Consider the following 13,572-nt stretch of genomic DNA (forward strand, 5'->3'; position numbering starts at 1 on the left):
AGACTAACTGAGACTTGTCACAGCACTGGTATACTGTTGCTCTCTTGTTGGTCTGATTGCTTCTAATGTGCTCCTCATTTGTAAGTCACTTTGGATAAAAGCTTTTGCTAAATGATTAAATGTAAATGTAAATCTTTCAAGATTACTCACTACTAGAGGCAGCAGATGTCTTCACATTAAATTAAGATAATCATTTTAAGATTATCCATTCATCATAACTTAAAATGCATCTGTTTTATATTTTACAATGTTTAACACTTACAGTTTATGTAATTTTAAAAAATATATTATTTATACATTTTTCTATTAATTTTTCCTGTTTCTGCCATGGAATAAAAAATAGAAAAGGTAATTGCAACTCAGAATTGCGAGATATAAACTCAGAATTCTGACTTTCTTTTCCTGAATTCTGAGTTTACATCTTTCAATTCTGTTTTTTTTCCCGCCACAAATAAAAAATAAAAAAGGTAATTACGACAAGAGTTTTTTCTTCTCACAATTTTGAGTTTATATCTTATAATTCTGACCTTTCTCTCAGAATTGCGTATCTCGCAGTTCTGAGAAAAAAAGTCTGAATTGTGAGATTAAAAACTCACCATTACCTTTTTATATTTTTATCCCATGGTGGAAATAAGCTTCCGTACTTTTCACACTTATGAGTTTGATTTTTGTATCAAATGTATCAAAGAAAATTTGCATATATATATATATATATATATATATATATATATATATAATTTTGAACCCATTCTTACTGATGCTACTAGAAAGTTACAAAAATTACAAAGAAAAATTTACAACCAAAATGTCCTAGAAAACCAAATGGGTGGCAATTCTATCAACTGGCCCAAAACCGTAGTTGAAAGCCTCGAATCCTTCATCAAGCATTATCTTTCATTAGCTGACTTCAAAGAAACAATCATTCATGATGAACAAATCATACCAAGCAACATACGAAAAGTTTATTGTTGAAGCATGTGGTATTGTGTGCACATGATACAGCTGTCAGATTTTTGAAAAATAGGAATATTTATATTATATTTACATGCCATAATATTATCTCAAATGTTTTTGACTGCACGCTTGATTGATCATTATTCCGATGACATCAACATTGTACAAAAACATACAGTAGAAATCAATTATGGCACAGAAACTGACAAGCATACAACTTTTCAATGCAAGAACAGAATGGAATGTTGTTGGGCCAGTTTCGACTGCTAGATTCTGTCTTTCAAGTAATAGAGCAGTAGCCTAGAAGGGTTCTTTATAGGTGCTGTAAGTGATTATTTTATGGAATAGCATGCAAAAAATATCCATACGACCTGACAGAAGTCCCTAGGCTCTGTGTACAGCAACACAAATCTGGGATGCTGTTCGGCTTTGCTGACAGGCAGGATTTTAAAATGACTTACAGCACCTTTCAAACGTGTAAACATTTCTGTCAAACTAGCAGGGCACTTTTTCTTTGTGAATATTGATGCCAAAGTATCACAAATATTCTGTATCATCCAAATGCACAACAAAACATCAGTCCTATGTACATTTTTACATGTTTAGTGAGCACTGTCACTACTCTGAGGCATCACAGGAACTGTCCTGAAAGGCGTCGTTTGGCAGTGCCTCCTCATTGGCACATACAGTCTTTGTGTACTTTCAGTCCGTACTTAACATAATCCCTAACGGAACATGGCCCCAGATAAGCATCGAAAGGCAGATGGGATGTGTTTGTATCATAAGTGAGCGTGCTCAGAGCTCTGGTCGCTGTCGTGGCTGTCCTCATTGTTGATAAGCGAGTCCGGTGTATGGTGAAGTCCAGGAATTCCCGAAAACTCAGAGGGAAGCAGCTTTCCCTTCTTCACATTCACAAGCTCTTTTTCTCTCGCTACTGCCCCCTGTTGGCCTCCTTTAATTCGCTTCCACTTCATCCGTCTGTTCTGAAACCACACTTTTACCTAGTGGGAAAGGAAGACACATGAGTTATGTTCTATACTATTAAAAATAATTGACATCTATTGTATGGTTACATGAAGAACCTTAAACATCCATGGAACCTTTCCATTCCACAAAAGGTTCTTAATATTGGAAAAGGGTTCTTCAGATTGTTAAAAAGTTCTTCACACTAAGAAAAACATGGTTCTTTTAAAAACTGTTCCATTAAAGCTTCTTTGGGAACCCAAATTGGTTCTTAAATGGGAAAAAAAACTTTATCTTTAGGAGTGTAATTCGTCTTCAGCAAATTAGTTTGTACGTTCGCTCTTTGGTGCAGATGATCTGTTTACTGTGGTTTTTTGGCAGAGTGATTGGAGAGGTGGATCAGGCCATGACTCACCAAACTCCAGTAAGCTAATATCCCTCGATCAGGTGCAAAAGTGCCATGCGATCAGTTGACCGGCTCTGCTATTCTAAGGCATGATCCACAAAGTTTGGAATTGTGTTTCTCTGAAGAAGTTAGAAATATAACATGGCTTTTAATGCAAGTATTTGACAGCTATTTCCAGATCAGCAATAACTGGAGCCCATATGTTTTGTGGCATCAGACATTTCCGTCTTTTCCTTGCGAGTTCAGTCAGAGCCAGTATTTACGTTTCCCAGAATGATGATTTAGCCATTTCTTAAATGGTCACTGCAGTGCAAGTAAGGCTTGCTGGGGGACCCAGCCACCATACACTAAAATGTATTTCTGGAGGGGTATAATGTTGTAGATAGTCACATGAAATGGACTGTAATTCACAATCAGACTTGAGGAATACCAGGCACAAAACAACAAAATTAATTGGCCATTGTACTCTAACATTTATTTCTGGTGGAGTATAATGTTGTAGATGGTCACATGGAATGGACCAGAATTCTTCATATGCAATTAGACTTGAGGAATACCAGGCCCAAATCAGCAAAATTATGTCATTCAAAGTTTTTTTTTTTTTTTTTCAAATGGCTGTCAAACTTGATTGTCAAGTTCAAAGGCACATTTTAGATCAAATTACATACACAATGATTCATTCAGCTTACGTTTCATGAATCCACAAGGAATACTCTTTGATTTTATAGTCTGCTAGACACTATTCAATTGGCCGCCCAAGTTCATTACTGTCAGCACTGTAAGACTACCACCCTTAAAATATATCTGCAACGTTTGCAGTTCTTCTGTCAGCCTGAAAACTTCTAGTACATTACTGCTCACAGGATAGTGCATGCCATTAGACAGAAAAACAGCCTAAATATAAAAACGAAATATTCATTTATAAATACCATCACTTGCATTGGCAGCATTTGAATACATTTAAAGTTGAAGACTGGGTCTGTGTAAACGACATCAGAGACACTTTACAGTTGTCATAAAACTCAGCACACATCTTGATTTCTCTTGGTTGTATATGAGAATCAAAATACAACGTCTTTGCCGTGGTTAAACCAATGCAAGAAAGAAAAAAAATTGCCAAAACATCCGCATCAGAATGCAGATGAAATCATTGTTTTTGGTTAGGTTTTGATTGTTGAACATTCATGAAATCAACAGGAAGTTTGCACACTTTCATTTTAAATTTCTCAAAAGTTTAAAAAATAATATATACTGTATGTAAATGTATGAATTATAATTTGATAAATAAACTAAGTTTGAACAGAGTTTGTACGTTAAGTATTTCAGACTGAATTAATTGAAGTTTAATTCTTAAGGATCATTATCCTAAATCTATGGGAATATTTCACACTTTAATTTAAACTTTCTTTTAAAAAGTTCAAAACAAATAAATACAAATATTTTAAAAATAATAGATATAAAATGTAATTATAAATAAATAAATCAAAGTTTGAATGGAATGTGCATGTTAAGTACCGGTAGTTCAGACTGAATTAATTGTAGAAGTCTAATTCTAATCGTTGATGAATATTAGATTTTGAAAGCTGAACAGTATAGGAATGGGAATCTTTTACATTGTAATTTTACATTTCTTCAAAATGTTTTAAAAAAGACATACATAAAAATAAAGATAAAAATAATATATATACAAATCAAGTTTGAATGCTTGTTTGTTAAGTAGTTCAGACTGAATTAACTGAATGGGTTTAATTATAAACTCCTAAAACATTTAGGAATATCAATACAGTGCTGTCTTGCAGGAGCTGTAATAAATTTAATCAAAGATAGCTGTTGTAATTAGGCAGTGCAACAATATTATGATTAGCAACCATTTTACATGTGCAAAATGGTGGTGGCCCAACAGTCATAATACTACTCCTGCCACAAAGGTCCAGAACTCCAGCAGGTTCACACAGGGATCACATTGCAGGAGACGGATTTGCTTACTTGTCGTGTGGCAAGGTTTTTAATTCTAAGCCTTGGGAATGTATCCCCAGAGAATGTAGCATAATTTAAAGCCACAGATGTCCCTTCCTTGTGGGATCCTTGGCAACCTGCAAAGTCTCATTAAACCAGAACATCTAGAAACACATTTGTAATCTAAAATACTGTGACATATTATAAATTAAAGAAACTGCATGGCTCATTGAGCAGTTAAAAATGTTCTGAATGGTGTTTCGAATAAGGTCAGAATGACCTGGCAATGATGTCATTTCAAAACCAGCAAGCATTACGTCATCTATTTATGTCTGTAGAAGTTAATACACTTCAGTGGTTTAATAAGATTACATAGTTGTTTGGTTAAAACATCAAATAGTTACAACAACCCATATTTCTTTGGCTCCAAATAAAGCGTCATGTGCTATTTAATTCACATATGGCTGTAGGAAGCACCTTCCCACGCAGAGACCAATTTGTAAGACGGAGCAGCAAGGCGGAAGTGCCTTAGCGGACAGAACTTCCTTCGCCTCTCCCGTTACTTGACTACAGCCAAAAAGAGATCTTGCAGAAACATCTGGAATACAATAGTCCCACTCCATAGCCACAGCTGGATAGAAAAGCACTGAACAGCAGTAGCTTCTGACAGAATGTTTGATGAACAGGTACAAGGACGCGGTCGGTCATCTCACCTGCCTTTCCGTGAGATCCAGGTTTACGGCGATTTCGTACCGCCTCAGTCTGGTCAAATAGTTGTGATGGGCGAATTCTGCCTCCAGTTCTCGAATCTGCTCTTTGGTGAACGCCGTCCGCTCCTTCCTTGGCTTGCTGCTCACATCCAATTTGTAATTCCCATCTTGGGACTCTTAAAAGAAAAAAACAAGAAAACATTTCCAACAGTCAGAAACGGTCACAAAAACTTTTGAAGAGCAGCATCAACATCCCGTTCTGCAACAAAACGGCCTTTGAAACACAATCAGTTATTCTTAAGGATCAGTATAAGTCTATGGGAATATTTCACACTTTAATTTAAAAAAGTTTTTTTTTTTAAATGTTACAAATAAATAAAAATAATAGATATAAACTGCATAAATAAATAAATACAAGTTTGAACGGAATTTGCATGTTCAGACTGAATTAACCATAGAACTTCTATTCTAATCATTGAGGAATATTAGATTTTAAAAGCTGAACCGTCTATCAATACAAGTCAATGGGAATCTTTCACAGTGATTTTACATTTCTTCAAAATGTAAAAAAAAAAAAATTGTATATAAAAATGTATTATTAATTATAAATATAAAATAAGTTTGAATTCTTATGTTAAGTAGTTATGTAGTTCAGACTGAATTAACTGAAGGAGTTTAAATATAAACCCCTAAAACATTTATAGGAATATCAATGCAGTGCTGTCTTGCAGGGGCTGTAATAAATTTTATCAAAGACGGTTGTTTTAATTAGGCTCTGCAATATTATTATTATGATTAGTAACCATTTTACATGTGCAAAATGGTGGTGGCCCTACTCCTGCCACAAAGATCCAGAACTCCAGCAGGTTCACACAGGGATCACATTGCAGGAGACGGATTTGCTTACTTGTCGTGTGGCAAGGTTTTTAATTCTAAGCCTTGGGAATGTATCCCCAGAGAATGTAGCATAATTTAAGGCCACAGATGTCACTTCCTTGTGGGATCCTTGGCAAACTGCAAAGTCTGATGAAACCAGAAGGTCTAGAAACACATTTGTAAACTAAAATACTGTGAAGTTTTGGACATATTATAAATTAAAGAAACTGCATGGCTCATTGAGCAGTGGTGTTTCGAATAAGGCCAGAATGACCTGCCAATGATGTCATTCCAAAAACAGCAAGCATTATGTCATCTCTTTATGTCTGTAGAAGTCAATAAACTTCAATGGTTTAATAAGATTACATAGTTGTTTGGTTAAAACATCAAATAGTTACAACAACCCATATTTCTTTGGCTCCAAATAAAGCGTCATGTGCTATTTATTTCACATATGGCTGTAGGAAGCACCTTCCCACGCAGAGACCAATTTGTAAGATGGAGCGGCAAGGCAGAAGTGCCTTAGCGGACAGAACTTCCTTCACCTCTCCCGTTACTTGACTACAGCCAAAAAGAGATCTTGCAGAAACATCTGGAATACAATAGTCCCACTCCATAGCCACAGCTGGATAGAAAAGCACTGAACAGCAGTAGCTTCTGACAGAATGTTTGATGAACAGGTACAAGGACGCGGTCGGTCATCTCACCTGCCTTTCCGTGAGATCCAGGTTTACGGCGATTTCGTACCGCCTCAGTCTGGTCAAATAGTTGTGATGGGCGAATTCTGCCTCGAGTTCTCGAATCTGCTCTTTGGTGAACGCCGTCCGCTCCTTCCTTGGCTTGCTGCTCACATCCAATTTGTAATTCCCATCTTGGGACTCTTAAAAGAAAAAGCAAGAACGGAAGAAATAATTTCCAAGTCAGAAACGGTCGCAAAAACTTTTGAAGAGCAGCATCAACATCCCGTTCTGCAACAAAACGGCCTTTGAAACACAATCAGTTAATTTCAGCACAATCGTTCCAATTAAATACAATCACTGCAGGGTTGAAATCCCAGAAACGTTATAAAGGAAAGCAGAGGAAGACTGCCAGTCATCTTTTACGATGCTGCAATTGTTCATGCCAGCTGTTTATAAAAGTCAACCCCAGCCGTGAGTTTTCATAAACCGCTCTATAGATTCTCACAATGAGTTGGCGCTCACCAGAACAGTTTCCAAAGACTTCATTTGACTTACTGTTAATGGAATCCGCTACGCTGTAGTTTTAATTCGGAACAAAACAGTACTGGAGGATGTGTAAAAATATATTTCCTTCGTTTATTGACCTCAAAATTTTACAAGCGTCTTCCACTCAAGCTGCCAACTCACAACAATTTTCAGTGGTGTGTGTCTTACTCCCTTCCTCGCTCTTGCGCTGCGAATTGCTTTCCTTACTTTCAGATGGTTTTTGGAGTGACAGAACATGAACGCATAAAAGTGCATATATTTACAATTACATGTGGTTATTGCTAGAGCTCAATTACGTCAAGTCTAATCTTGAATGGAAAACACTAAAGGTCAGTGAGGAAATGTCAGATTAGACCTGCAATCCATCCTACCAAAGACACATGCGCTTCTGTTGTTTTGACACTGGAGGAAGGAAATTGTATTCTTTTTTTGAGAGACATGCGCCTTCTCTTGCTGTGACTCACTTTCAAAGGGCACATCAAACTTTTGGGTTCATTTATCTAAGGGTGTGGAGTGAGCGCTAATCCAACTAGCAATCCAAAACCCAGCTGTAAATAGAGTCAGCTTTAATGAGACCCCATCCACAACTTGCTCTGCTATTTCAGCAGAAATCAGCATGACATTTACATTTTTTTGTATGTTTTTCAATGCTAAAAATTTTTGTAATATCCAATTTTTTAAAGGAAAGTTCACCGAAAATGATGATGTGTATAATATACCCATCACCTTGAAGGTCTCAGTTTAGGTGGATGTTCAGATGAAGTGTCAAATCGCTGCTGTCAGCTACATCATGGCTATAAACACATGCCAGATGTGTTATTTAACAGTATAATTTACAGGTTTGGATTTGCAGAGGCTGACAAGGATGGAGACTTGTTCATGCGATGATGATATAACAAAGTCGCACTCTTTGGTGACTCGTGCTCATTGAGCCTTTGATCATCATGTGATTTCTAGCGACAAAAACGCAACTGTGACAGCCACAGTTTTAGCTAAATTTCTGTGAATTTGACTCACAGAAAAGAGTTCGGCTGAATATGGGTCTGATTAAAACAAGCGCAGAAAGGCACGTTTATTGCGGGCTAAACGCAGCCATTGTGGAGTGAGAAAAACCAACACGAGCAGCATTTTGCGAACAGAGCTGCTCTGAGTTAAAGCAACTTTTCCCAGCTTCCCGAAACGGCGGTTACACCACAGCAATTAGGCCTGCGCCTTAACTTTTATCTCTTCTTTAAAAAAAGCAAAGAACTGGGAAAAAAGGGAGCAGAACGGCCTGAGCTTTCAAAGATGATTTTAAAAACTACAGCTACAATGAAAATTTAGACATCTACTTTAATATTCTAGTTACACACACTGAAGCTGAGCTTTATTGGTGGAAAAAAAGAAACCAAAATGAATATCATGCAAACCCACATGACAAAATACACGCTAAACTGCTGTCTTTATCCAAACCAGCCATGTGCTGTTTTATTAGAACAGCCACACATGCTTTGAATAAATCAAACATTATATCTTAAGATGAACATATCTTAAAATGCATTAAAACTGTTGATATTTTATTAATAAATAATCTATTGTTCCATTGATTGATGCTCATTATAAAACCATTCTATAAAGCAGAAACTTTCATTTTTTGTTAGGCCATAATTACACTGAAATTGAGGCAACCATCAAGATGTGTGACAGTTTATGTTAATATAAATGATATTAAAAGATTTTAAAAAGACCAAAACACATCTGTACTCACACTTATACACACACTCACACATATATATACTGTATATATATATATATATATACACACACACACACATGTGTGTGTGTGTGTGTGTGTGTGTGTCAGTGGTGTGCACAGATATTTGTGTGCACAGCCACAAGAATAAGACTTTTAGTGACTTTTTTGTTATTACTTCTTGTCATCATTCTCGACCCAACTTATTCGAAATGCTTTCCGGAGCCTGTGATCTAAAAATAACAATAACTGCAACTTGCAGCACTCACCTCATGATGCTTTGGGCTTTGGGGTTATTCTAGCAATATATAGTCATCCAATTCTGTTAGACCTTTTCCAGCAGTGGAACAAGTGTATTTATGTTATGTTAATTTTGGGCTGGTGCAAATGAGAATAAATCAACATCTGGAGGGCTGTGCCTCTTGTATGGACCTGAACTTTGTTTTTAAAGTGCAGAAAGTAGTTAAAATTCCCTTTGAAGTAAGTAGATCGTAAAAATACATTTTATGATCCATTTTATGCAGTGTTAAATTGATTTTTTTTACAGTAGTGGCAGTTATTCCAGACAAAACAAATTGGAGATCCCCATCAGATTAAACCAGCTTCTTTTTGCAGTGAACCGAAAACCCTTGAGTTTACTTCATATCTCCCTGCCCGTTTACCCATCAGCAAAACTAAAAATAAAGTAACAGTATATTCCCATTCTGATTCCAATGTACAAACAAATTATATACAAAGAGAAAGCTGCTCACAGCATTCCTGTCATCTAACGTTCGGCTTTTCGTGTTAAATGCCAACACGGGCGTCCCTGTTCTCAATCTCAGGCCATGGCATTAGTTACTTTACCACAAGTGTTATTTTCTGCTTGCCAAAGAAGTGAGGAGATGAAACAGATGAGACTAAACATGAATCATGCATGCATGCCCACACAAGAGTTACAATCTGCCCTCTGCTAGCCAAAATAATTGCTTCTGTGCGTGTCAGCCAACACAAAACTCTTGCGCTCAAATACACGGCTCCACGTTTCCGAACACTGCATGGGAGAATCATTTTCCGAAAACACTAGCACTGCACTCAGTCTGATTGTTAAGGCTGTTAAAATGCACTTTTACTCATTCAATTCCCTTTTCAGTTACAATAAAAACAAACTTAGATGTTTTAAGAGAAACCTCTTGTTTTTAATGGGAACTAAAACAACTCAATGTAATTTATATATAATATTTGGAAAAAAAATATATATATTATACATAATATCTGAAAAAAAAATATATATATATATATTTAAAAAATAATAATATATTTCTAATTTAAATAGTTTACAATTAAATATCTATCTATATGTACACACACACCTACACATATACATAAAATTAGATCTGACAAATTTAATTTCAAACAATACAAGACCACCATAATACTAACAATACTGCAAAAAAATCCAATTTGTAAGATTTGCAAAAAAAAAAAAAACATTTACATAAAAACTAAAGACTACGTATGAAAAATTACTTGATCAGATCAGACCCCTTAATTAGTTTAAAATAAAAATGAGCTTGTTTCTTACCAGAGCTGTCACTTCTTCGTTTGCTATTCCTTTTCTCCGCCTCGGCTGGAGACATCGTATGATGTCCGAAATCCCCTCCAGGAACACAGGAGGCACCCGAGGGCACCCCTCCGCCGAGGCTCGGTGTGCTTGCACAGAGGCTGGGGCCTCCGGGGCCCATGTCCGAAGAGCCTGAATCAGTGGCCGAGACCCCCAGTCCTAGACGGGCACTGGCCGGAGAGACACTGGCCGTCTGCGGTATGTGCCATCCGGTCTGCTGCGGTTGGGGTACATGATGATGATGCTGCTGGGACATGGGCAGCCCTCGCTGATGCCCGTATCCCCCAAACAGTCCCCCATCCTCACCTGGGTAACCGCTCACGATGCAGGTAGAAGAAGGAGAGGAGGTGGAGAGGTCAGGGTACGAGGAGAGGTGCTCGGAGCGTCCGTGAAGGGCAAAGGCGGGGTGCAGGGCCTGCGGAGGGGCGTGAGGGCTGCGCAAACAGCCGAAAAGCGTGTGATCCATCGCATGCATGAAACCAGCCGCTAGTGGAACAAAAACCACAAGAAAACTTCCCAAAGACAAAAACAAAACAGCAGAAATACAAAACGCTCCGTTGCTTCTCACTTCAAACAGGGTCTCCTTAAAAAAGACGAAAATGAAGGAAAAAGAAAAATAGTGTGTCTGTACACGTGTGTGTGATAATCCCATGCACGTTGCGATCAAGAGTTGCCAGGCAGCGCAGCTGATGATGATGAGGAGAGCTGAATCTCAGTTGACAGTCTAGCGCAGACTGCGGCCCAGCTGAGAGGGAAAGGTGCTTCCTAACAGTGGCCGGGCTTTTGGGCAATGGGCTGGGACTGAAGGAGGGGTGGGAGATGTTATAAATAGGGCCGTAACATGAGAGGGAGGCTGGGTCACAGAACCCCGCCACAACTGTCCACGGAATCGAGCCAGACCAGCCCTGCAGCTCCATACATCTAAAACATGTCAAAAAAAAAAAACAGGCAGATTTTCAGTTTGGCCCTTTTTAATCTCTCTTGTGATTTGTGTTCAAAACTATGACTTTTTCCTCTGGTCCCAAAAGACAAAAGTCAGATTGGTTGAGTAGGTCGGAGCAACTGAGAGGGGTTAAAAGTGTTAATGGGTTGTTGATCTTCAGCACTTTGTCCTCTGTTATGAGAATGATTTAGAGGACAGGAGCTCAGGGCTAAAAGCCACTAAGCAGTAGATCTTCTTCTATTGGAAGTATGACTGTACAAAAAGTTCTGCCATACTTTTTGTGCAGTTCATCGGCAACCATCTACAACCTCAACAAAGTACAAATGCATTTTTTTTTTTTTTTAAGCTGCTTCTCATGTTTTTTATAATACTGAAGTCGAAAATTTTCTACTTTATTAATTTCTAAATAATTATAATTAAATTGTAATTATTTAAAAATGAATGAAGTAGAAAACTGTGATGGACTAATCAACATCATGTTAATGTACATTCTGTTCAAAAAGTCTGGGGTCTGTAACATTTTTTTATCACCAAAATCAGCATTTATTTGATCAAAAATACAACGTGAAATATTGTAACAATTTAAAATATCTTAATATATTTTAAAATGTGATGACATCTGAAAAGAGCAATATTTTGTAACATTAAAAAAGTCACATTAAAATATTCTGTAACAATAAAAGCATTAATCTTCATTCAGCTATCAAAAAAAATCTTGCTGATAAGCTGAGAATGGTAGTGTACACTGAAAAGCAATATTTTTTGAAGTTGTAAGTAAAACAGAGATTATTGGAGCTTGTTTTACAAGAAAATAATTTTCTTCTTCTTCTATTACTTGCCATTTCTTTTTAATTGTTAGTGAAATTTACTAGCAATTTTTGTGTGAAAATAGTTTCAGCACCAATTGCATATTATAATAATATAATTGTATTATAAAAACAACAGTAGTATTATTTTACATATATATTGAAATTATTATAACATGTATATATAATTATTCTAATACATTATAATTAAATATATTCAAATATTACATATAATCTCTCAATTACTGAGGTCATAAAAACTGCAGCAACATGCATAATAATCAGAATGATTAGGTAAATTTACTTCAAAATGTATATAGGTTCAAATATCAGAATGTTTTACGTGCAGTGTATACACACATGTATGCACATACAGTATGCAGTATATACCCAACGATATATCCCATATAAATTCAACAACTTCCCACTAAAATAAATAAAAGATTCTTTATGGAATATACATTAGCGGTAATTCGCGGTCATGGTAGTGTATCATTGCTTTAATCAGAGTAACAGCGCTCATCGCGGCCCGCACTGCTCCTGCTGAACTAACTGCATCGCCATTCAAGACGTCCCAAAGGTTTCACCCACAGAGACAGATGCGGTGCAACGGCACACAGAGCAGGGCCTTTCTATGCTCCTGGGTAAAAGAGGGAGAGGAAATCAAATGCCTTGCTGGGATAAATAGCTTTAGCAGATGGGGAAAAGAGTGTGGAGTCAGGGCCTTATTTAGAGAGAGAGATGGTCATTCTCATCTCTCAAAGCACCATGTCACACCGCCGATGTCTCGGTGAGTAAAACGAATTCTCTGTTTGTCCTGCTTATTAGTCCGATTATCAGGATGGATCTGGATGCTGTTCACACAAGGTTTGTTTTCATAAGCGGTTTCTCTCTTTCACTATCCGTCATGCCCTCTTGCTCACAGCGGTGCCCTGTGGCATGATTTACTGAGGCCTGATCAGATCTCACACGAAGCAGCTTTTTTTTTTCACGTTTGAGGTGACAAATAGAAAACAGTTGCATAGGAAGACACATAATAGAAGGAAAGAGAGAGGGAGCATGAGACAAAAAATTAAAGATACATTACATTACCAACAGTGCGACACAAATCAGTGGAGTACTTCAGCAGCTTCTACAGGCTTCTACAACCTATAAAACATACATTTCAAGTATTAGAGGTGACAATAGATTCACATAACTAATATGATTCATTTCATTTTTCCAGTTAAAAATAATAACAAGATATGTTAATTAATTTGTATAGTTTAAATAACTTTTTTTTTCATTCTTGGTCTGTAACATTACCTTTCAAATGCCTTTGAACAAAATATGAACTAAATAAATAAATACAATTTATTAATAAATATTCAAAATAAATGATTCAGTATTCAGTAGTT

The 13,572-nt window shown here is 36.8% G+C and overlaps 1 protein-coding gene across 2 annotated transcripts; it reads right to left on the reverse strand.

Moving 5' to 3' along the window:
- Positions 1-995: 995 nt before the first annotated feature.
- Positions 996-13,324, reverse strand: LOC107730826 (homeobox protein MOX-2-like). Of its 2 annotated transcripts, XM_016541765.1 has the most exons (4): positions 13,268-13,324; positions 10,388-10,912; positions 6,573-6,745; positions 996-1,955 (listed from the first exon to the last, which is right to left on the reverse strand). In XM_016541765.1, the coding sequence occupies exons 2-4, from the start codon at positions 10,899-10,901 to the stop codon at positions 1,734-1,736; spliced, it is 909 nt and encodes a 302-aa protein (XP_016397251.1). In that variant the 5' UTR covers positions 10,902-10,912; positions 13,268-13,324; the 3' UTR covers positions 996-1,733. The 2 variants fall into 2 exon arrangements, with proteins under 2 accessions (XP_016397251.1, XP_016397250.1); XM_016541764.1 differs by lacking the exon at positions 13,268-13,324 and having other exon boundaries at positions 10,388-11,108.
- Between the last annotated feature and the right edge of the window lie 248 nt (positions 13,325-13,572).

The sequence above is a fragment of the Sinocyclocheilus rhinocerous genome, unplaced genomic scaffold (genome assembly GCF_001515625.1).
Source record: "Sinocyclocheilus rhinocerous isolate Xijiao unplaced genomic scaffold, SAMN03320098_v1.1 scaffold938, whole genome shotgun sequence".
Taxonomy (NCBI): domain Eukaryota; kingdom Metazoa; phylum Chordata; class Actinopteri; order Cypriniformes; family Cyprinidae; genus Sinocyclocheilus; species Sinocyclocheilus rhinocerous.